This window comes from Podarcis tiliguerta (genome assembly GCF_965153285.1).
Source record: "Podarcis tiliguerta genome assembly, chromosome: 9".
Taxonomy (NCBI): Eukaryota; Metazoa; Chordata; class Lepidosauria; order Squamata; family Lacertidae; genus Podarcis; species Podarcis tiliguerta.
The window spans coordinates 35,602,239-35,627,626 of NC_139542.1; the positions used below are offsets into that span (position 1 = coordinate 35,602,239).

The 25,388-nt window shown below is 40.9% G+C and overlaps 1 protein-coding gene across 4 annotated transcripts in view; it reads left to right on the forward strand.

The window, feature by feature from the left end:
* The window catches only part of GAB1 (GRB2 associated binding protein 1), an 81,329-nt gene that overhangs the window by 35,051 nt on the left and 20,890 nt on the right, over nt 1-25,388 (forward strand). For 2 of the 4 annotated variants that reach the window (XM_083457302.1, XM_083457303.1), the window contains exons 2-3: nt 20,971-21,265; nt 24,405-24,618. In XM_083457302.1, the coding sequence (XP_083313428.1) occupies nt 20,971-21,265; nt 24,405-24,618 (509 nt within the window). Of the gene's footprint in view, nt 1-2,344; nt 2,394-20,970; nt 21,266-24,404; nt 24,619-25,388 lie in introns of those variants that run through there. The other 2 variants (XM_083457305.1, XM_083457304.1) reach the window with 2 other exon arrangements.

Sequence of the window (25,388 nt, forward strand, 5' to 3'; positions counted from 1 at the left end):
CTGCATGGGAATAACAGTTGGGTGGGAAGTTAGTGGGTGTCTGGATGATCAGAAAGAGGTGAATGGGCCTAAGTGATAGGTTTCTGTGCTCTTCTTTCTCTCGCCTCCATATTTGTTTGTGGGCGGGTGCATTGGTGTGTTCCATGCTTGCCCTGGCATGCCACATCCCTATCTCAGGCTGGCTGCGGTGCCGCCCTCCACCCTGTAGCATTCTGTGTTGGAAGGAGCAAAATAGTCAACAAATTTCTGTGTTTGTAAAAATCTGCATCTAAGAAGTGTTCAGTGTCAGCAAAACCAAGGTTGAAGAATCCTTCTGAAATAACTTGGGGTGAGCAGATGGACCAAAATCACTTTCGTTCTGAGGAACATGGCCCCCAAAAGTCCTAATCAGAAGAAGTCACATCTACACCATTTAAAGCACATGGCTTACCCCAAGGAATCATGGGAGCTGCAGTTTGCTATGGGTGCTAGAAACTGTAGTTCCATGAGGAGTAAACTACCGTTCTCGGGGATTCTTTGAGGGAAGCCATGTGTGGCGCGGATGTGATGCATTCCTTTGCTATGGAATGCATTTCGCTTCTGTACAAAGCATGAGGCATTTTTGTTGAGTGATTCTGCAAATATTTTGTATGCCGGTATCTGCCAAGACTCATCTCCTTCTGTTCAGTTGGTTGGGGTGGATTTAGACAAACGTGTCACAGTTCAACTACACAAACCATGCTTTGGTGTTGCATGTAAACTACACCAATGGCGAATTGTGGTTATGCCTCTGAAGTTAAGCAAACTTCTTATTGGCTGTTACCTGACCTGATTACCTAGCAGCCCTATATATGTCCCCCTTGAGTTCTTTTGGAGTAAGGGCAGGGCACAAATGTGGTGTAACAAGTGAGGGTTATGATGCAAAGAATTCTTAAGATGTACAGCATGTTAGCCCATGATGTAACCACATTCAGTTCTTCTCCTTCAGTAACAAATGATAAGACAGCATGTCTTCAAGAGAGGTTCAACCCCCAGAACCTCGTATTAGAAATTGATTGCCAGCAACATGGTTTCTGGTGCTTATATATTTGATTTTTATTTAAGAATTTAATATCCCACCTCATTCCTAAGATTCCCGGAAGCGTGCAAACAAATGAAAATCAATATTCATAAAGCATAATGGACATTAAAGAGCAACAACAGAAGCAAGTAAATCCGTTTGAACTTCCACCTTACCCATTAAAAGCCCTTCTGTGTAAGGATGCTTCGCTAGGTTATCTGAAAGCCTACAAAGTTGCAAACAGGTGTGAGCTCCATAGGCAGCTGACTTCCTTGAATAGGGACTTCTGTTGAGAAGGTCCTCTTTGGCTTATGATGAGCAGAAATTTGGATACACTTCTGTTTTTCCATAATGATCATCTTAATGGAATGTTCTGGATAAATAATAAGAACAGCCCTATTGGGTCAGATCAAGGGGTTTATGTTGTCCAACATTTTGTGCCTGCCAGAAAAGCACACAAGCAGGGCATGAAAGCAACATTCTGGACTTCAGTGATGCTCTATGCATAGGGCTGCCTTTGAAGTCTGCCTACAAACTTCACCAGGTTCACAAATCCAGCCGTCAGAATGCTTGTGGGGATTGATCATATTCCACCAAACTACCATCAGTTGCCTTGGTTGCCATTTGTTTCTGGGCTCAAGTTAAAATGTACCCTTTAAAGACCTGAAGAGTTTGGGACCAAGTTCTACATTTAATTATAATAATTTGAAGGTTCCTTGTGAAGGATGTTAGTAGCAGTGTCAGAGAACATCGCAAAATATGGTAGGAGGTATCTAATTAGGATGAGTTTGAGAGATACTACACATTATACAATTTGCCTTGAAGCAGTGTACACCTTTGTTATCTCAAGAAAATACTTCGGTGCAAATTTTAGGTATTGTGGTCTTCCAGACCATGTCCCCACCCCCAGTTGTGCTTATTAATGCAGTTGTGGTGGTGACTTTGACCATCACTTGCAGAACTGAAAAATGCACAATATAAACAGTACTTGGAAGGGGAGGGGGATAACCAAAGCTTTGCAGTCTTTTCAGACAAATGAATGTGTCTCTAAAGCTTCTTTTTTAAAAAAAATATCTGAGTCTGTTTTGTGTAATTGCTGTGCAGCAACAGCTTCCCTCCCTCTTTCTCTCTTTTGAATGCAGACAGTGGCTTGACCAAACTGTCTGATCCACTCCATTTTCTGTCTCTGTCCCCTGTGTATTGCTTCTGTTACTGTATGAATATGGAGCAGTTGAAGTCACTGACTTGGCTGAAGGCCACTTTGTGCTCTGTGTATAGCTTCTGTGAAGACCACTTTAATGAACAGTATGATGATGTGATTCAGAGATAAGCAGAGATTCAGCTTGGATGAACGGTATGTTATTCTCTTTCTATCTTGCTTTCTTTGCTGCTTCAAAACCCTGCTTAAATACTTGATATCATCTATTTTTCCACTCTTTTCTCCACCCCTTTGCATCTCACTCTCTCTCTCTCTGGAATCATTTTCCTTTCTTCCTTGTTAGGCAAACTGATGCTGCTTTGATAGCTAAAGGTCTGCCTCTGTTAAGTACCATCCATTGCTCGAAGACAAGTCTTGTTCAACAGCCTTGTAAGTTAAGATCGGTAGATGATCAGCGTGTAATATATAGTATAATAATCCATGTAAGCCATTTTGCAGCCCCAAGATCCCTTGGTATGAAATAAATATAGATGTAAATAAAGTATTGCATTATAACTGAGCTTATGACTTTCCTATTTATACATGGCTTTGAGTTTTTATGTAATAGGTTTGTAAATACTGATTATTATACATGGATGTGTCTTATTCTACTAAGACAAGAAGCATCAAATTCATGAATCCCTGGATGTTATGTGGCTTGTGGCGAAACACAAACTTGTAGTGCAGTCTTATGCTGGGTTTGTTCACAGTTGGCCCATTGTAGCCATTGGTGTTTACTCCCACATGAGTGTTTGAATCGCAGCCTTAAAGAAATAGGACGTTGCAACTTTACTTCTAGTTTTTGAACATGTGTGCCACCACTGAAATAGATAAATGGATATTTTCTGAGCAATTTTTTTTTTAAAAAAAATGTTTAAACCATGGATTGTTCATTACATAAAGATATCAGTGGATCTACTTGGAGTTATGACTTAGTCAGATACTACTTTAAGAAATTTTGTCATTTTGGAATACTTTTAATATTTCTTTTCATGTCATTGAAAATTATTCCTACATATATTAATCCTGTTATCCTGTCTTTGTTAACTGTTTTAGTGTTTACACATTTTATTTCTTAACCGTAAGTAATAGTTAATACTGGCTCTGTGTGTGTTTGTTTGCTTCAGTCTCACTAGTCTTTACATCTAGTGTAAAGTGGACTGTGTTGTCCTAACAGGGAACACGAAGGATCATATAGAGGTTACAGTTGCACTGGACAAAAATCTAAAAAGTCATCCAGTGATTGCTTTAATGTATCTTGGTGTTGAGTTGTTATTGATGATGGTGGGCTTAGAATGGGGAAACCACTTACTGAGCATAAAGTGTGGTTCTTGTTGGACCCTGGACTAGCCATTTTGTCTCAAGGTAATCATTATTGAGGTAAACCCCCAAAACGTATTTTCTATAGTTAAGTTTTTACCTCTACCTTTAGTACATTTTATTTTGTTTTATTGCCACAGCTAGTGGCTGATGCAAATAAAGATTCTTCTGATTCAAGGTAATCATGACAACAGAAGTAGCATGTGCTGTGCTGAGCTTCTTGATAAGAGCTGTTCGACTGTGGAACAGAATCCCATGAGAGGTAGTGGACTCTCCTTCCTTGGAAGTTTTTAAGCAGAGGTTGGATCTGCCATATATGATTTAGCTGAGGTTCCTGGACTAAAGGGGGTTGGACTAGATGACCCTGGGGACCCTTTCCAACTCTACAATTCTGTGATTCTATGGGAATAGATTAAAAAAATGAAATAATGCCATCAGTTTGCACAGCATAAGGTTTTTATTTTTTAAAGTAAAGTAAACAAATAGATACTGAGGGCTTTCTGTTTATATCTTTGCATTTTTGGACGATGCCTACCATGGGGGATGGATGTGTCTGAAATTCTTGTGCTAAAGCATTAAAGTCACATTGCAGTAGATTGCCTCATCTAAACACAGGGAACACCATTTACACAATTCTTTGTTTATTGTGACAGCTGTTAAAGCTCCAGATAAAAAACTGGTAAGCATCTGCCTTGGATAATTATGATTAAAGCTAATGATTTAACAGTGATTAAAGCAGAGACTCAAAGTGTAGCTAACTTTGAAAAAGGGCCTTTTTAAAATCATTGGAACTGTGCACTTGTTTATGTTGGAAGTTTGCAACTTCCTACGTCTACTGCGCCTTGTTCTAGATGAGTAATGATTTTTCATCTGTGGCTGCTAATTCGTGTTAAGAGTTCAGATCATTCAGTATTTTTAAAGAAAGTAGATTGTCTTCCTTTCTGTGCTCCAGTGACAAACCTCTGTGCAGTTTTGTTGGCATTTGTTCTACAGATTGGTGATGGCGTTGGAAAGTAGAGGAGAAGCCATTTGCTCTGTTTTAAGAAATTGAGTATTTAAAAAGAGGTGATGCTGGTAGCTTTCGCAAATGATGTGTCATCTTGTATCAAACTGAGCCCTATTGTCAGGCCTCGCTGAACCTTCTTGCCTCCCACCTGCAGATTTTGCTGCAAGAAAAGCTAAAGTTGACTGGCTCTCTAATTGATATCTAGGTAACTGTAACATGAAAAATAAAGTTTAACATAACTTATTGATGAATAAGCAATGTGACTTGGCCATCCTATGGAATTCAGATCAATTTATTCTCTAGTGACATGTTGATAAAGTGAGAATGACTGGAGAATTCACGTTCTGGCATTTGATATCTGTGGGTTCTGGCAGATGCTACAAGGGTTCTGTGGAAACTGCCATGGTGTGAAATTGCAGAATCTGGTTGCTGTGTGCTAAGATGGATGCAGAAATAGACCATAAGGATCCCTGACCTCTTTGCCCTACATCAGCTATTCTGGATGACAACGTCGCCCTTTGTATTTTTGCTAGTCTTGGAATTACGTAGTTTGCTATCTGTGTCTGGGCCATCTTTGCTCAGGGACTGTGACAAGAAACAATTGCCAGAAATAGGCACTACAACATTATGTAATGCTCTGGCAAGTGGAATTTTATATTAATTTCAAATGATACAAGTTGCTGGAGCAGAGGGGGAGTCCATCTTAAATTCATTTGCTTTTTTGATTCCCCTCCCCCTTGATTAACAGAGGGGTTTTTCCCTCACAGAAGTGACCATGGTACCCTTGGTTAAGTTTACTATAGAAACCTATAATGATCAACAAAGCAACTGGGATATATGACTGCAAAACTAAATCAGTTTGTTTGTGGACCATATTGAGCAATGTGCGGAGGATGTTTCAGCAGGAAGTCTAAAAATATTTGTTAATGTTTTTCTCCAGAGAGAGACGCCTCAGAATGTCAGGAAAATGAAACATGTGTTTGCAGGGTACAGGTACTTGAAATTTTGTCTGGCAAAAATCAGGTTTGGGATCTGCTTTGTGAGGAAAACGTAGATTTACAGCAGAAGTAGAGAGCCTGGGGCCCTTCACATGTTCTCTGTCCAGTCAGTGGCGTAGCGTGGGTTGTCAGCACCCGGGGCAAGGCAAGTAATTTGCGCCCCCTAACCCGTGGATTTGCACCCCCTAACCTGTGGATTTGCGCCCCCTAACCCTAACCCCCAGATGTTGCGCCCGGTGCGGCCGGCCCCCCCTGCACCCCCCACGCTACGCCACTATGTCCAGTGGTTAAACCAGATAGGAGTTTTATTCCAGCAACATCTGGCAGGCCACAGGTTGAGGGACCTGTGGCCCACTGGATGTTACTGGGCGGCCACTAGTCTTCTGGAAGAATGTCATAAACTTTACTTCCCATGACGATTTATGTAGCTTTAAGGCACTTAGGAAGAAATATGCATTAGAATGCAAAGCAAATTAGGACACAGCGACATGAAACAATGCTGTTAAATTAGACCTTACGTTTAGTGGAAGAATTCTGTACAAGTGTGTCCTGTGAAATAAAGAATCTTATTTGGAGATTGTTTCAGTAATTTAACTTGTGCAATAAATAATGTGTATTATCTGCTATAAAATATGGTGGACTCGTCAGTCGGCAGTGTTATAATGATTACAATGGTGAATAAGCTGTAAATAGTGGAATGCTGATTATGTAACTTTAGTAGAACATGCAAGTGTGTTTTTCTGCTAAAATTAGTGAAATCCATAAACTGCCTTGAAGACCTGGCTTAGAAATGGCATGTAATCAATTACGCCCCCCCTCCCCACCCCTTTCTCTTTGCTTCTAGATGTTGCAGGGCAGTGTTTCAATGCTGTGTTTAGATGGTAAGCTGATTAGCCCTGTACCAGGGGACTGGTGTAATGGGTTGCCATTCAGAGTGCACTGTGAAACCACACACACAAATTACCTCATCTCATTAGATGATCGAAACCTTGATTTGAGCATTTCAAGATCATTTCATGAGCTCTATAGCAGGGAAGAGATACTAAAATTGTGATGGCTTCATTTACTTGGAATGAGCTTGTTAGATGTTTTCTTACAAGACAACAGCATAGGTTTAGTGACAAGTAGAGACGGTTTCGTGGAGGTGCTTGTTTGAAGAGTGAGGTTTTGATCTACATACAGTACAAGCTTAATGATTCCTAAAAGGCCAAATTTCTGAGAGTAATAAATGCTGTGTTCATTGAAGGCAGGGTTGGGGACCCAGTGACCCAATAGAATCTGGAGGGGCGCAGACTCTCCATGCCAGCTATGGGGTTTATTAAATGTTAAGTATTGAGGGTACATTTACAGTTTTGTGTGTGATGTTTTTTTCCTTTTCCCTGGTTGCTCTTTTTGCAAACTTGAAAGGATCTGAGCTCCCGTGTAAAAGATCCAGAATTCATGTAGGTGCAAATAAGCACCTGCAGTTAGAGCACTTCAAATGGTAATGCTTTTGAGAAGCGTATTTCCCTGTTATTACTTGCCCCCAAGATACAACGTATATAGACAGGAATGCCACATGAACTCTCAGACCCCGCTTTCAGGAAGGTGATCTAAGAGAGTAATTTTTGGGGGGTGGGGGGTGTCTCGTGCTGCCTTCTCTCTCTCTCTCTCCTTCCCCCACCTTACTTCCCATTGCTTTTATCCATGTTGTGTGTGTTTGCAATTAGTTCATTGCAATTATCTTGTTTTGAGTGGAGACAGTACTACATAATAGTTCATATTTTAGAAAGAGATGATTTCATAGATTGGCTAGACAAACAGACCTCAACTAATCATTCCTAGGCATGGGCCAATTGCCTCAGCAATACCTAATCAAAATGGTCCTCTCCAGACTGGGTTTTCTTTGCAGTTGTACTCTGCAACATGTCATTGATGATACGATACTGCTTTAGAGGTGGATTTATACTTGACCATCCACACCTCATCCTGTTTTATTAGTTATTCTGCAATGCTTCGCCAGTGTCATTGCATTTTGGAGGGGGACAGTCATAAACCAGAGCATGTGTGGTATAAGAGTTACAGGATTTCAGCAGGAAGTTATGGGACATGAATTCATTGGAAACGAAGCATTATGTCTGCCCCAAAACATTTGGGTGGGCAAACACTATTGAATGCTGGCTGGGGTATTACCGCCTGATGCCAACTTGAACACCAATAATGAATGCACAATAAAAAGGATATCTGAAGGTGCCTATTGTCACTGTAATTAACTGTTGAGTTGGCTTCCCAAACAGGGGAGAAACAGCCTTAAGGCAAGGTGGTATAAGCAAAACAAGCCAAATATATGCTAAAATGAAGAAGCTGGCCTGTACCCGACCCCGCAGCATAATTAAATTTTTGGCACTGAAGCTGTTGCAATATTCAACCACTGCCACTCCATAGTTCCATAGTACTTGTATTGAAGGAGCAGACCTTGTTGATGGGTTGTTTGCAATTTGAAGCAAAAGGCAGGAGTGGCGGACATGACTTTTCAGCGATTGGCATCGGTTGCTTCTGAATAGTAATGTCAAATTCATATAAGTGAGCTGTGCGAATGAGAAGGTAGCACAGTTGGCAGCAAGTGAAGACTTGTCTCACCAGGGTGGACTGCAAAGAATCTATTTTAACCTCTAAGCGGTTTTCTGTGGCTAAAGGGAGCACAGGAATGCAGCTTGGAATCCAGCATTTAAATTTAAAAATGTGTGTGTGTTGCTATCTGGAATATCTCTGATCCTCTCGGGCTGGCCAGATCTGAAACTTTGTTCTGCTGTGAGAAGATGCAGCGCCTTAGCTGGGAAAGGCAAGCTTACTGAGGCTGGCGGCATCTGTTTCTCCTTTCAGAGAAGCATGCAACTAAAGAAGTGTGAAGAAAGTGCTGGGTTTTCTTGCCAAAATTCACAAGCGTCAGGATTGAGACCATCTGCCAAATGTTGTGAGCAGCGGTTTTAAGAATAAATGATCAGAATGAGTCAAAAGTGTTGAGGCAAAATATGTCTTTGTTTGGTTTGGGGCTGAAATTTGTGCTGTGTAATGCTCGCTTTGGCAAAAGTGTTCAATGTTGTGAATGCTTCTATATTTATGTATTTGTTCATGTAGCAATTCTGTATACTAACAGAGAATTTGTTCTCCCAGTGTGGATCCTTTTGTAACCAAAATGGTGGCATCCATGCACAAGAATTAGATACTAGCCTGCTGGGAAGGGGAAGCTTGGGCAAGATGCTCTCAGTGGGTCCCCACCTTAAGCAGCTCCATCTCCTACTTTGCCACTGGTAACTGCAACCCTTTTGTTTGGCCTTTCCTTCTGTTCCCAGTCCACACAACCACCCAGGTGGAGCCTGGAGGTTCTGGGAGTCAGGAGTACCTGCAGTGTTGTGAAGTTTAGCAGGTGCCCAACAGTGCTGACCCCCAACACTGGCCTTGGGGAGTGCCAAGGTTTGCAGAAGGTTTACAAAAGCAAAAACTGGTAGGTGGGAACCTAAAAATAGGCCCAGTGATCACAGAATGCTAACTTAGTTTTGTGGGGGAATTTGAGAATGAGGTGTGTGGGGGGAGACTGGATTGGACTATCCTGGAAAGAGCATGGCTGTATGGAAGCTGAATGAGGGCACTCTGCCCTGCGGCCTCATTTGAACCTGGTATTAAAGTATATCTTCCAGTTATCCATACTTGACTGGTAATATACTAAGGCTTTTAAGTGTTGGGAAATACATTTGTATAATATGTTTGACATATCTTTTTTCAAATGGTTTGTTTTTTAAATAACTCATCTCTATAACCTACCATGGGGACTTTTTCAGGGGGTGGAAGGACAAGATATCCCTAATCTCACCTGGCAACTGTTTCAGTGTGTGCGGTAAAAAGGCTTATGTTAGGTATGTTGGTACAAATTCCATTTTGTATATCTTTAAGGGCCTTTTAGGCTGCTTGTGATATGCACGTGTGGATGTTAGTACGAGATTGAAAGGGAACAGGAGTCCTTTCTGTTTGCTGGCCTTACAGAATCAGGAAGTACAAAAAAATAAATTCAAAAGTTACTTGTGAAAATAGCTTGAGGGTTATAGAATCATAGAATCATAGAATCATAGAGCCAAGCAGGGTTGCATCTCCTTGTGCTGTGTTTTATGTAACACGCTTCTTCAGATCACTTAAAGGTTCTGCAGGTGTCTTTCCTTATGCCACAATATGTTTTCTTGACTAACTGGATTCCATGCACATCTGGACAGCAAAACAGATCACGATCAGGAACCAGGGAACTATGCAGCTAGTTCTGTGAGCTCTACACGGGCGAAATAATCTTGAAGATGAGTTCAGGCAACTACCAGTATTCAGGACTGTGAAGAATGTAAACCTAAACTTTGTTGCTTTATTATTATGTTTTCACATGTGTACATTTGTCCTAAGAAGCCCAGTCGACAAGCCATGTGTATAACTGGCAATGAGCCAAAACATTTAGCCTCAAGAAGCCCCCAAGCAATAAAAGCTAGATTTTTAAAAAATGCCATTGGGAGTTGCTTCTGAGGTAAATGTAAAGGCAAATGGGGGTAAGCTAAAGCAGCCAAACATGATGTGACAGAGCACTGACAACAACAAAGGAAACATGAAGGCATAGTTCTTCTGCGGCTCATAAATTAAACGTGGGCCTCTAATGCTGAACGGGAGAAAGGAGATGAATAAGAAGTGTTCAGGAATACTTGTATATTTGGTGAGGGACTCATGTGCGCTACTATTTTTAGTAGCATTAATGCACAGAGGTGTCCTTTATATCACAGGAAAGTGCAGTACATTTCCCTTCTCTTAGATTTGCTGTTGCCAAATGGCAGAAAGCTCTGTATGTTGAAAGGCAGTTGGAACAGAAGCCAAGGACTGGAGTTGGAGTCTGGGTCAATAGGTCCACATTTTAATCAAAGATGCCTTTTGTGTAACCGTTTTCATCCATGACAAGGCACCTGCAAGCTTCCCAGAACGGTAAATTTAGTTTATAAGGTGTTATGTACTGAAGTCCTCACCCTGGGCCAGCAGGGAGATACTGTAGATAGTTATGCAAATGAAGGATCGAAAAGTGACGTTCAGTGATTGGATAGTTTTGTATGCAAATGAAGGATCGAAAAGTGACGTTCAGTGATTGGATAGTTTTAGAAAATGGCAACAGTTACAATTGTTCTGGAGCTCTATATAAGCAGGCTGACTGAGCCCCTCAGCTTAGTTCTGTTCTGACATCTGAATAAAGAAGAGCTGTTTGAAGAATCACTGTGTTGTCTGCTATGTTCGCCCACAACTTAACATAAGGCATAGAATTTCTTGGTAGATTGTGGAGTCCAGCAGAAGTTAGCACAACTGCAGCCCCCTTTGGGCATTATTCATTTGATGATGGTCTCATAGGTGAGGGGAGTCTGTGTCTTTGCCCCTGGCAGTGTATGGTTCCCTGCCCACCCCCCACGCCCCATAACCTACCTTGTGCATGGACGCCTTCTTAGGAGAAGATTACACACATAGAACTTCCTTTAGTCTTTCATGCATAGATGTTGGGAGTGTGGGGCCAGGGAACTACATAATACCAGGGGTCAGGCCGATGGGGTGGCAAAGTCACTGCCCCTTCTTTCTGTGAAGCCCTCTACATGCAAATGGCTGTGAGTAAGTGGTCTTTTTTTTCCCTTTTCTACCCAACATGATTAGTTCCTGGCCTTCCTTCCTAACTTTCAGTGTACACTATTAATTTTTAACTCAGTTTTGTGAGTGCTAATCCAACACTAGAACCTTATTTCATGTTAACATTATTTGCCAGTTAAAGTAGCACCTAGTATCTCTTGTCTTGTGCTCAGTATCCTCTGGTTTTGTTGGTCTCCTTAAAGGCATGTGGGGGAGAGCAGGATATCCTTTTCCAGTTATTCCTTGGCGTTATGGCAGCATAGGCTCCAGACTCAGGATGGAAGTGAAAAGCGTGTTCTGAACTTCTCCAAGCACACTTTGGCTCACAGAACTAAAGAGGCTCTTAGCTGATCTTTTGCCGGGTGTCAAATAAATGAATTTGACACTGGGAAACCTTAAAACTGAGCAAAGAGGGAGCTACATAAAGGAAAGGCAGTGCATGTTTCCGCCAGCCTTCTCTCGTGAGATTAAATAAATGAAAAGTGGAAAACAAGAAATGTACTTACTACAATTGTACCCTGGTCCCCGTCCCCTCTCCGGGGAGTACAGAGTGGCTTACATATGGTTCTCTGTGGACTCTCTTCCCCACTTATCTCCAGTAGCTGAACTGAACCACATCCATTCAGACCATCCTCTTTTCAGGAAATAATTGCCAACATTTGCAAGCAATTAAAACTTTCCTGCAGGACTGCATATGAAATATAAAACGTATGCTGTATGTAGGTTTTTTTTAAAGCAATAATTATAATAGAGAATCCATAGGAAGATACCAATCAACAGAATAAGAGTTTTGGCATAAAGCTTTATAGGTTACTGCCTGTGTTCACTGTCCTCCCCCCCCCCCCTTTCGCAGCACAAAAATAGTATTTGGTATGCAAGGATAAAATCAGCTTTAGGCAGTTTGTTCACCAGTGAAATAAGTACCTCTTTCCTTTACATTAAATCATTCTGAATGCATACAATTGCTGTTATTTTCATTCTATTGTGTCTGCTTCCTGTTGGTCAAAGGTTATTAGAATAGGGTGGTTTATAACGAGATGGAAAGCTGACAGGAAGACTTAACGCTGTGCTTATTTTGGGGTAGACACAACTACTGAAATGGTCGGGATTTTGTGGCTGTGCTGAAAACAAAATGAGGTACTTTTATTATCCAGTCTCAAGGTCCTTTTGTACATATGCACAGTCCTGTTTTTAAACTTGTTTCAATGGCAAATAAAAGCAACTCTAAAGTTACTTTATTTAATAGAAAAAAATGTCTTTTAGAAAATTACGGTTAACTTTTCCTCCTAAGCAATTCTGTTTGGTTTAATGATATATATTTGGTCTTTTTTAAATAGTCACTGTTCAGACTTCAAGAACAGTCCTTTGTTGATAGTGTGTAATACAACTGCCTTGGAACCTGAAAGAACACTTTCAAAAAGTACAGTAATGTCCACCTTTTAATGTTTGTTGTTGAATAACAGTGTTCTTAAGAGCTAATCTAGATGACATTTATTGAGAAACAGCTGCTTGCCTAAGACATGTTACATGTGGAAATCAGAGTAGAGGATTCTTGTAACTTTGTTAAAATGAAACCGGTAGACTGTAATACTCATTGATCCACAAGAAAGTTGTTTTTTGTTGTGTGACTTGAGGTTGTTTTGAATTGCCTACTCTCAAGGTCTCTAACTGCACAGTCATGAATTCATATGTAAGAGTGTGGCTTCATAACAAATTACTGTACTTTTTAAACTAAATGTTCATTCATCATACTGAAACGGAATGTGAAAGGAAGAAAAGACCAGTGGCAGAAGATAACATAGGAGGGGCTGTCTTTTTTAGCAATCCATCTCTGCTGTATTGTTCGGTTGTTGTTGTTGCTGCTGCTGTTTATTATTTATAAAGTTCTTAAAGTTGCTAGGAGCTGTACAGAAAGTAAAAATGAACACAAATCCTAGCAGGAGGTTTACAATTTTAAAAATTGACAGGAAAGTAAAAGGGGCTACAATGAAGTGATTAAGGCTGCAATCCTATACAGTTACCCTGGGATTAAGTGTCATTGAAAACAGTGTTGCTTCTGAGTATACAGCATTGGTCTGTATAAATAACAAATTTTGCTAATGCATGTGAATAAAAAAAAAAAAGCTTTGAAAAGCAGAAAGGTGTAAACTTGGATTAAACTTTTTAAAATGTAGTTTTTATCCCTTTGAGAGGTTGGAAGTTTATGTGATAGCTGCTGGTTTTCAAAGCAAAACCTGACCACAGACTGGTTTTAGTGCATTTGTTCTTCATATCTAAGTTTGTGCATTTAAGGTGGAGGGGTATTTTGGTTTTTCCTTATGTTATTTTTTTTAATGAGTCCTGATGAGAGCAGATTACACCAAAGCTTGCACATTTTATTCAGAGAAAGGGGTTGAAACTTAGGAGAATGTAATGTAAATAGCTGTGAGTCGTAAAAAGACTTGGCACTGTTGGTAAAATGGATATATATGGAGCAATTCTATTCAGGGACATTAATAAAGAGTTGAGTAATGAGGGGAGACACTTGAAAGAGCCCCCCCCCCACAAGTTGTCGTAATATAAAAAAAGGAAACCACTGGACAAAAACAACAGAATATATGGTGGCTTCTGAACTGCTATTACAGCAATGCCACCAGAATGAACCACTTGGAGGTTAACGTGGAATGGAACATGATATCAAACAATACATCTTTCCAATGTGTTCATCTAGTTATGAGAACAGTTGTAGAAGAGATAGAAAACGTTTCTTGAACAACAGAAAATAAACTTGAAGATGTATTCTATTGTTGAGCACAGGGAAACATAGCATGCGACTAAAAAAAAAGTCACAGGTAAGACCAATTTGGGCATATTAGGAAACCATGATTTCCTGTTACATCTGAACCAGGCCAAAAGCACAGGTTTGCCTACCCTTGTTTTTGCAATAATGAGATGGGATTTTATGGGAGTGATATTCATATTGTGATTTTAAGTCAAAGGAATGTTCTGAAATCATTCCCATTATTAAAAATGGTCTGATTCTATGAGTAACCCATAATACACTGAGAATCCCAGGGCAGCTTGGCATACCTGTATTTCTTCTTATTTACCATTCCCTTTAGTGTTGGGTGTTAAAAACTTTTGATTTAGGTCTGGGAGTGGATTGGGAACCACTGAAGATGGCAAAGCTTATTAATATTAATATCTAAAATGTATATAGTGCTTTCAAGTCCTTAACATGCGTTAGCTAGTTGTAATTTTTAGAACGACTCTATAAGGTTAGTATTATCTCCCATATTGTGCATAGGGTGTGGGAATTGAGGCTGAGAAAGAGTGACCTGTCAAATACAATCTAATGAGTTTTTGGAAGAGGTGGGATTTGAACCATAGACTTCAAGATTCACTGCTCAATTTCTTAGCCACTAAACTACACCAGCTCTCCAGCTTGTTGGGCACCACTGATGGGGCCAGGATGACATTTTCTCAGTCATCCTGACTGGTGTCACAGAAGTTAAACCTTACCTTTGCTACTGTTCAAGCTAATAACTTGAACATAGGGTTAATGAGTAACTGTAGGTACATAGGAAGATTAGTTTAAAGTTATTGCATTATAATTTATCATACCATGTGAATACTAACAGCGATGGGAAACTGAGCTTGTGAACACTCTAACTTGTACCTTAGAATCATGGAATAATAAAACTGTAGAGTTTTAGCACATACATGAACGTAAGAGGGGCCTTCATACTGCATCACACCAAAAGGCCTGTCTAGTCCAGCATCCTGCTTCCACAATTGCTGTGGGAATCCCAAGAGCAGGACATGAGGGAGATGGTGCTCAGCCCCAAGCACTTGTATTCAGAGACACATTCATTCTGATGGTAGTACATAGCTATGATGACCGGTCACTGTTGAAAGCTTTATCCTCCATAAATTTCTCTAATGCCTCTTTAAAACGAAGTTTATGGCCACCACCACATATTGTGGAAGTGGATTCCTAAGTTTTTAGCTGTGCAAAGGAGTACCTTGGTTCTCAGACGCCTTGGAACCCAAACACTAAAAACCCAGAAGTAAGTGTTCCAGTTTGCGAACTTTTTTGGGAAGCTGAACGTGCTCCGTTTTGAGTGTTACGCTGAGGTCTGTCTGTTTTTGCTATTTATTTTGCATTTTTGTTTTTGTGGCTTTTTTGTTTTGCTTTTGTGACTGTGTGCAACCCTGTTCAGCTGCTGATTGGTTGATTGTGTGACTGCAGTACATTGTTTATTGCTTTAATTTTATGGATCAAAGGTCTCGTTAGATAGTAGCATTCATGTTAAATTGCTGTTTTAGGAGTTGTTTTTAAAAGTCTGGAACAGATTAATCCATTTTTCCTTACTTTCTATGGGAAAGTGCGCCTTGGTTTTGGAGCAATTTGGTTTTGGAACGGACTTCTGGAATGGATTAATTTTGAGAGTCGAGGTACCACTGTACTTACTTTAGCGTGTTGTGCTTCTCACACAATCCTTGGATAACCCTGGCCACATGGCTACAACAGGTTGAGGTGGCCTTTAGAATAGTCTTTTATTACATGAACAAAACTGTAATTAGACAGCAGCATTCTAGGAGTGTTTCTAATAAAGAATGCTATAACAGCACTAAGTACCATGTGGTTGGTAAACCCTTAATAGTGATAAAGTTCTTTGGGTTGCATAAAAAACTACTAATTACTAAGCGTGTAACAACTGCAAAGCATAGCAAACTTTCTCTCTCTCTCTCTCTCTCTTTGTTCTTCTTGCCTTTCTGACTGTTTTTTTCCTATTATTTTTTCCAGTGTAATTGAACAAATTCCATTTCAGATTGCTAAGCACAAAGCGCTTCAATGCTGCTTTTCTGTTTTCAATGTTTTCTTTGTTTGTATAAGCAAGCTAAAGTTAGAACTGACCAACACAAAACTAGCAAATGGTGACAATAGATTGAAAACAGGAAATTTTGGCCGTGTGTGTGTGTGTGTGTGTGTGTGTATGTATTCTGAACAGATTATAAGGATGATAGCTGGTGGAGTGGAAACTTCCACTGAGACTGTTTTTTCCTTATTTTCCCCTGCTAGAAAAGATGAGGCTTCCTGGAAAACAAGCCGTATGAGGTGTGAGTGCAGAGTGTTTTTATATCTTGGTCAATATCTTAGTAAAGGTGCACTGGATATTTTCCACAGTTCATTCATATTTGTGAAAGATTTTGCAAAAGGCATTAAGAGACATGGAACTCCATTCATCTCAAATAATATTTTCCCCATTCTCTAAGACCAACCTGGCAACAACTTTCTATTGAATGCCTGAATAATAGTTGTATGTGGAGTCGAAGATGGGGCTGTCTCTACCCCCACATTGGCAAGGGGATGTCTATAGGGGGAGCTTGTTGTGTGCTCATTGCCTCCTGCTCTTGCGCATGATGTGGAACCCTAGTTGTTTCAGTGGGGAGGATCCTGCATGCATACCACAGGGAGGCCAGGTGGTTACGTGGGGCCAGTGGTCGCAGCCCCAGCCTTGCGCTGTGTAGGGAGTTAAAGCTCATGATTGAATTCCTGAATCAGGCTTCTGTTTATTGTGACATTTGATACTATTGTCAAGTAGCACTCCATAAAACAAATGTGAGAATATTTAAAGCAAATTGCATTGAATTTTCACATTTAAAATGATACAAAGCAACTATTTTAATTAAAGGGAAAATAGGGAAAACCTCACCATTTGCTTGTTTAAAAGGCAAGGAAACGAGAGATTGAGGCTCATTCCGATACACATATACTTGGGGGTTAGCCACATTGAGTACAGGAAGGCCTTACTTTCGAGTAGTCGTGCATGCTACTGTGCTGTAAATTGTTTTGTTTGTAGCCCATTCCTCCTCAGAGCTTTTGTTCCTTTGTCTTCACTGATCAATATTCTGATCCTCAGTTTTAGGGCTGGTGGTATAACATCCCTACAATACCAAACACTAATTATGGTTTGGATTAAGCTGTTTCATTTCTCTGTCTTGGAGGAAAAGTTAACATTTGCTTATAGTAGTAACACTTCTGTAAGCAAAGATCTGTTTAGCCTTTCTGAGCATGCTTTTTCAGTTTCAACATCAGGTGTCCCAGCTGCAAAACGTAAATGGATTTTTGTGAAGTATCTCTTCATGGGCGAATGAACATATAAACTGTTTGGGAACAACCCAAATGTTTTGGGTTTGGAAAGTACCTCCCAAAGCTGTACTCCTTAACTTCTGTTGTGTAGCATGGGCTTCTGAAGCACTTCTCAGTAAGGCAATGTAGAGCTTCCACCAGGCAGCCAACACTAAAATGTTAAAAATAGAACATGCTTCAAGAATGCCAGATATTTTCAGATAACAAAGAGTGATTTATGTGGGCTCCCTTTTCAGTTTGACAAAACATAGAAGGGCCTTTGTACTATGATTAGCACGCGTGCTGATGTCAGTTCTCTTGTCTAGCTTCAAGCTTTATTCTGCTGCTAAATTGTGCTTTTGTGCTATAATCCAGAGAAGCTTTGTGTCTGCCTTATTAGTGTGTAGTTTATGGAATTGCTTTTGTTTCTGAGGATAGTCTGTGCCAGTTTCAGTGTGAGTGACTCATTATGCAACTGAAATAAACATTCCCATTTTCACTATGTGGAAAAAGAAATCTTCTGGGGAGATAAGGGGAGGGGGCACAGAAGCAGGTGTTAATGGTCACTGTTTCAGATACTTGGTACTTTGTGGCTTGCCAGGCTAAAAAGAAGGTCTGTTTGGATTATCAGTTTATGAAACTGGCTCCAGTGAGAGTTGTATTTTACCCTCCATGTTGAATTGGGTCTCTGTTAGCACTGAAATACAGAGGGGATTTCAACTCATGAATGCGCAGGATTAGGAAGTAAACTTCCAAATTACCTTCATTCGGTGTGTTGCAACCACATCATTAAAAAAATTGCAGCTCAGTTTTGTGCAGCATTTTATTCTGTATTGTATCTTCTCCCGCCTTCCTCCCCATTAGCATTTTTTACACAACCCAAAGAACTTGATCATTATTAAGGGTATACCAACCACATAGGACTTACAACATTCTTTATTAGATCACTCCTGTCTTATTAACAGTTTTGTTCACGTATTTGAAGGGTGTGGAGGGGGAAAGCAAACTCAGGCCCCTCCACGTAAAAATGACCTCCCCAATCAGATCTGGGAGTGGGGCAGGTAACAACTTCTGGGTCAGGAGGGACAGGACTGTTCCTTCTGCACTGGGACAGCATTGGAATCCTCACAGAAGGCTGTTTGATGGAGTGACCCTCCTCCTTTGCTGTTGTTAGTGGCAGTTTTGGTTTCTTGGTCTCAGTAGACAGCAACCCCTCCCTGGATGTACTCTCTACCCAGATCAGATATTTTTTCTGCCTGTAGGCATCTCCCCCCTCCTCTCCACCCCCCAAAAGCCACATAATTGGAAGTTAAACAAGTGTTTGGATTATAAACTGTGCAAATATGAGTTGTACTGGAACTTCTTCTTCAAAGCTGTTTAAAAGAGGCTGTGCCAAGTTGCCATCTCTGGTCCAAGCAAACTGAAGAATTGACGGGGCGACACAGGAGTCTCAGTCTAGTCTAGCAGCAGCACAGTGAGAGCTCCAATGATAGTATGTGGTCATGTAAATTATAGTATAGAAGAGGAAGAATTTTCATTCTTGTTTTCATTCAGAATTCAGAATTTTGCACTTTGTATTGCAATTGTGAGTTTAGATAGCATGCTACTTAGATCTGCCAGTTACCTATTGGGATTATTGTTACCAAGCCTACACATGCCCTGGTTTATGTTACATGAACACATGTGTTTAAAAGTGCAACCATTAAGGTATGATATTTGAAATCTTTGTTCCAAAGTTTGCTGTCACAGAGGTTATTGCACTGTACTTACACTTTTAATCACTTGGGGGAATTAGCAAATACAATTCAGCCCCAGTTTGGAGTTAAACACAATAATATTTACTTATTTGTGTGCCAAAATTGTGGTGAGTGAGTAATTTGATTTGTGGTTTGAAGTACCAAATGCACTATTACAGAATTGCAAGATGGGTTGGTTGTTGAAAAACTATATGCAGGCTATCCAATCCCACATGGCCTGAACCCGTAGCTGACACTTAGGTTGCTACTATCTTAGAGACAGCAAAAGATGGAGGCAGGGAGTCTAATGGCTGCTGTCGTGTAAGAAGTGAGAAGCATTGTCAGGGATGTTGCAGGCCAAGGCATGCCAGGAGGATGAACTATCAAGTGCAAATGACCTGGGCTTGGACCATGGGAGGGCAGAAAGATGGCAAGATTTAAGAAATGAAGCAGGTGGAGAGAAGTGAGAGGAATAAAATGCCAAGCACTATTTGTCCCAGAGAAAGAAGGGGAGGCTTCCTTGAGGTCCCAAGCATGCACTCTGGTGTCCTTGGAACGCTCAGCCAAATAGGATTTTAAAATACTGTGCAAATGTTGTCCAGAGAGCATGTGAAACTTGCGTTCCCTTAAAGTTCCTGCCTAAACCACCAGACAAGGAGAAGAGGCAGGGAGGAGGTCTGCTCCCATGGGGATCCTTGACAGCAAGTAGACTAGGCAAAGTGTGGTGAATGGGGCAGTCTCATGGGAGAAACACTTAACTTGTGGAGCAACGCTCCTGGCCAGAAGACTGAACAAAGTGGGAACTGAGGGGACAGGACTTCCTGAGGGAAGCAGTCACTCTTAAGACAAAAGACAGTTACATTAGGGACAAAGCAAGATGGAGGGGAACATTGGGAGCTAATTAACTCAGTTGCTGAGTCATTACCAAGCTTATCAATGCAAGTTTCCTGCTGCATAGTGGCAGGGATGTCACGAAGAGTCTTTGTCCAACCTGGTGACTGAGATGACTTTTGTGGGGAGAGGTGGAGGCATTTCCTATTCAAAGTTAGACTTACTGTAAATTTCGACTTAATTCAATTACCAGACGTAGGTGCTTGCTGGAAGGTGTCCTAGAAGTGATTAATGTTATTTGAATTTATGTTGCTGAGATATTGGGGGGGGGGAGGGGGGAGCAATTAGGCTTTCATGATTGATTGTGCATACCAGTTCTTGCAGGGAAGTTCTCCTATGCAGCAGCTACTGTAGAGATATTTGGTAGAAGCCACTAGAGCTCCCCATGATGGGACTAAACTTGAACTGCCACAGTTTCCTCTTATTGCCTTGCAATGGCACTGCACTGATTGTTCACAGTACTCACGTACTGCTCAACCAAGCTATGGCTTGGCGTGACAAGTGAACACAGAGGGGAAATTGTGGCCCCTGCCTGGATCTACACCGTGCTATCAAGAGCTAAGTCATCATTTGGCTTAGAGTTGGCTGCACACCTGACCCCCATGGTTTGTATGCTCAAGACCTGGGTTGTTTTTGGCTTACCCCTATGATTGCTCATTGATGGTTAGCTGTGGCTTCACTTGGCATTACATGTGAACTGGATCAATGTCTCTGGGCATGTGCAGAGTTCCAGTCGAACTGAGTTTCTTAGTAACCGATTGCACTCTGGACCAACCATGTGCTTCCTTTTCCCTCTTAGGCTGCTGCTGTCCCTTTTAGTGGAGGTTTAGTGAACTAAATAATAATTCATGATATTTAAGATTTCCAGAACTTTGGTCTAAGATACAATTTTACAGCTTTGAATATTTTACAAAACTGTTTATGGTCTCCAACGCTGGCCGAGTAAAGCACTGGTATAAAATATGAATTGCCTGAATCTTTTCTGCCTTCCCTTCTCTAGGCATGGAAGAGGAGATGGTTTGTGCTCCGCAGTGGTCGACTGACAGGGGATCCAGATGTGTTGGAATACTACAAAAATGACCATGCCAAGAAACCAATTCGTATCATTGACTTGAACTTGTGTCAACAAGTGGATGCTGGATTGACATTTAACAAAAAAGAATTTGAAAACAGCTATATTTTTGACATCAACACAATAGACAGAGTCTTCTACTTGGTTGCCGACAGTGAAGAGGAGATGAATAAGTGGGTTCAATGTATTTGTGAAATCTGTGGGTTCAACGCTACTGAAGAAGGTAGGATTCCCCCCTTGGTTCCCCCTCCCACCATTTAATTTGTATTCTTTTCCCCTAGGAACCCCAAAGCACTCTATGAGACAATTGCAAGGCAGTGCAGATGTCTGCTGTGCTGTGTTTGCTTGTTTTAAAAAACTGCACAGTGTTTGGAAGTTTGCAAATATTGGGTCATCATGTAGACACAGCCAACAACTGAAGAGTTGTGTTTTGAATTCTTTACACTATATAGAGCCACATTTTTGTATGTTTCTCTAGAAGGCATTGCCTTTTTGAAAGCAAAAGAGAAAGGTTCTGTATTTGGTTTTATAGGCTTGAATATTTTTAGGACAGTATTTGCATAGTGGCTAGTTACGAGTTTTTATAATTTGTCTGGCTGTAGATTTAAACATATATATTTGTGGTTGTAATAAGCTAGCTGAACAGCTAAAGCTTGATTGCAGCTTGAGCAGTGGGGTTGACTTGCCAGACTGTGGTTAAGTGGAACAGTGGCCACAGAAAAGCAGATCTTTTAGTACACAGCAATAAAATAATAATAATTAATGGAACCTGACTTAGTATTTGTTACCTACCATTGCAAAATTCCCCAAGGATCTCAATGGCTTATTGAGATCCTGCTTATTCATTCATAGACACAAAATAGAATTTATTCACTGACTATTCTGACTTTCCCAGCATGTCTTGGACCATGTAATGGCACTTTTAACATGAAGAATGTCTAGCTGACTTGTGTTAATGCACCATCAATGTCTCCAAGATGTCACATTGCCCTCATTTCACCATTAATGCTTGGAAGCTAAGATAGAAGGGTTCTGCTGGTGCACTGGGACTTCTGTTTCCCCTTCTTCTCCTATGTTCTCTTAAAATCTGCTCTGGTGTTTCCTCTGGAGCTAATTTTAAAGACCTGTGGGGAGCTGGAAGTGAAAGGAGAGGAAAAAGATGCTCCAGTGCATGTATGGAGCTACAGTGTTGGATATGGCTCCTGGTCCACTTGTCACATTAAACCTTGGCTTAGGACAAATGCATATGCTCCCCAAGTCCTCTGAAGTGGGACTTATGGTTATGCTCTCTCCAGACTAACCACAAGGTGTGACCAGGAACAAGCCTTGGCTATAGCTCGTGGCTAGTGAGGACAGAGCTTAACCATGAGTTCCGGTTTGTACAACACATTAAGTCAAGCCTTGGCTTAGGTCAAATGGCCACAGGCAGCAAAAAGGGAGGCACAAAGCACCTGTCAGCTGATTTCCAGGAGCCCATGCATCCACACCAAGTCAACATCTTGCCCAAGACCTTGCAACTATACTGCGGTTAAGGTGAGAATTTAGCCCAAGTCTTCCTAGTATGATTCTGAAATGCGAAGAAGGCTTTTCAAAATTGTGTCCTGATTTTTGTAAGGTTTCTGCAGAAAAGGCAAGAAATGCTGTTTGAATCCTTCAGCAAGAGATAGATTTGCACATCTAAAAATCTGAGAAGCGAACATGCAATTTTTAGATGTTCATATCTTGCTAAAGGATTCAAACAGCATTAATGTGATTGTTTTGAAAGATCCTATGAACACACATTTTCATTGTGGAGGAGCATTTGAAACTGGCATCATCCACACATGTCTTGAGGCAGTAGAGTCCGTTCTGCCACCACATTCCTACCCCTAGTTCACTGCGTGTGTAGACTCTGCCTCTTTATTATTGTATCCTTTGTACAGGATACAAAGTGATATTGAATGTAGGATAAAAGAGGTGTGGGAAGTTGCCTGTTCAAATGTTCACAATGTTGTACAAAATAACGTCTGGGCTTTTAATCAAAATAGATGCATGTGATTCAGATGTGCTTTGGATGATGTGCTCTGAATTTGCATGGTTTACAGCTTGCAGACAAAACTCCTTTTGTCCCATGCTCCTTTGTAAGCTAATCACTTAACGTCCATTGCCATTGTATCTGCATATTTTCTACTTGGTATCAATTTGAAGTGCAGTCGGATTGTTTTGCTTCTGTACAGATGTCCTAAGTGACTCATTCCTGAAAAAGAGTTGCAGTGCAAGACAATCACTGCAAGACAATTTTGTTTGTAGCTGATTCATCACTTTCCATTGCCTCTTCCCATGTTCTGTGAAGTGTGCCTCCATCTCTGTGTCTGAAGCTGACATTGCTTAAGGTCTTATCATTGTGGAGGGGTGGAGCTGGTATCTAAAACATGTTCACGCTGCCTTTAAATTATTTATCATTTCTCAAAAGGTTGGTGGTAGTTTTCTGCTCATATGTAAAGCTGGGTATTGGGAAAGATCCAGTTTATGTGTATTGTACAGTGTGCTACACCAACATGGGGCAGCGTTTAAGAAACACGCAGATGTTATGTTGTTGGTTGTGGCAACCAAGTACAGGGAGAGAAATGAATATTTTGCTATTCTGAAAGGTCTTTGGGGGTCATTTGCTGTGGCTTTCTGATGTTAGAATTTAGCATGCAGATTCACCAGGGGACACATTTGAAACAGTAAGCAGTCAGACACAATTCTTGACCCATGATAGTGAGCTGTTCTCACCTCAAGACAGGTAATCTGTATCCCCCAGCGCAAGGCAAGTAGTTAAACTATGGAATTCATTACCACAAGATGTGCTGATGGCCACCAATTTACACTGCCTTAAAACAGGATTAGACACTTCTCCCAACTGGCAAGAAGAGTGGAAGAAAGAAGCAGCTGCCTAGTGAAGCTGGCAAGATGATGATTAGGGCATATACATTTCCCCCAACTGGCCTGAATATCTGACGGGAGAGACCATTGAAAGTGGGGTGCCTACATGGCTTGGCTAGCCATGCCGTGCTCTTGCTTTGAATGGAGCTTTGGATCAACCCACTGGCAGGAAAAGGGGTGTTTCAAGGAACAGGCCACCAGTCCTTCCAACATAGGGCACTTGTTGCATCCACACCAGTATGGGGATATTAACAGCAGGCTACATTACAGGCTTGTAATGTCATTTGCCCCCCGTTAGTAATGTAGCATTTATTCAAATGCAAATCACATTAATTGACTGAGCTCATGATTAATTGATTTTTCAAAGGCTTCAGCTGGGCTTGGCTCTGATTTAAAGAGACTTAAATGCAATTAAGCAAGGATTGAATGCTGCTGCATGCTTTTTGCATTTGTAGATGCTGTGAAGCTACCTGGCAGTTCTCTACAGGCGCCTGCCGAATTGCCCTCGGCTGTCAACACTTCCCTGCCATCTGTGCAAGCAGAACCATCCCTACCTCCTCCATACCAGCTAATTAACATCCCACCATCAGAGTCTGCCTCAAGTCAAGAAGATCCACAAGACTACCTGTTACTAATTAACTGTCAGAGCAAGAAGCCTGAACCCACAAGGTAAATGTTAACTTCCTCCCTCATAAAAGTGCTTATGGTGACAAATCCGACATTGGCTGCTGCTGTTGCAGTTTGAACATGTCTTGCAAAAGCCTATCTCCTCCACTTGCAAATGGCATTTGATGCTCATCAGGCTTGGACAGACTTAGTGTTGCCATCTAACCATTGACAGTGACAATGTATTGATTTTACTATATTATTTGGTCCTTTAAAAACCCCTCACAAAACATGGCCCCTGTCTGACAAATGGATAAGTGCGTATGTAAACCCATTTATTTCAGTGGGTTTATTGTGCACTTAATTTACTCCCTATGGCATACCATCGTCAAGGTGCTACAAACCTTCAGATTACTTGCCTATCTTAACATCGGTACACTTTTTGGAAGAAACAACAACAAATTTTATCCATGATTTCCCCAAGAACTAGGCTGGTTTTTTTTCAAAATAGTTTGTGTTGCTGACCTCTCTCAATTTTTATCATGCACTTGTAAACCAGCTCATACATAATCTCGGAAGAAGGGGAGGAGTATTTACTGCTGGAGGATTTTGAAAGTAAAAAGATTCCCTTGCAGTGAGTGTAATGTGAATTGTTTGGGATCTGGTGTTTAGACTTTAACCTCAAAGCTATAACTTGCTTGAATCAATTTCAGTGTGCGTGTGTTGCACGTTGTGCTGTGAAATTTTAATAAGCAATGCAAATAATAACCACCTGGAGGATCCAAGCATACAAAAAGGGTTGTGTTTCGGTGTGCAAAGCTGTTTGTGCTTTT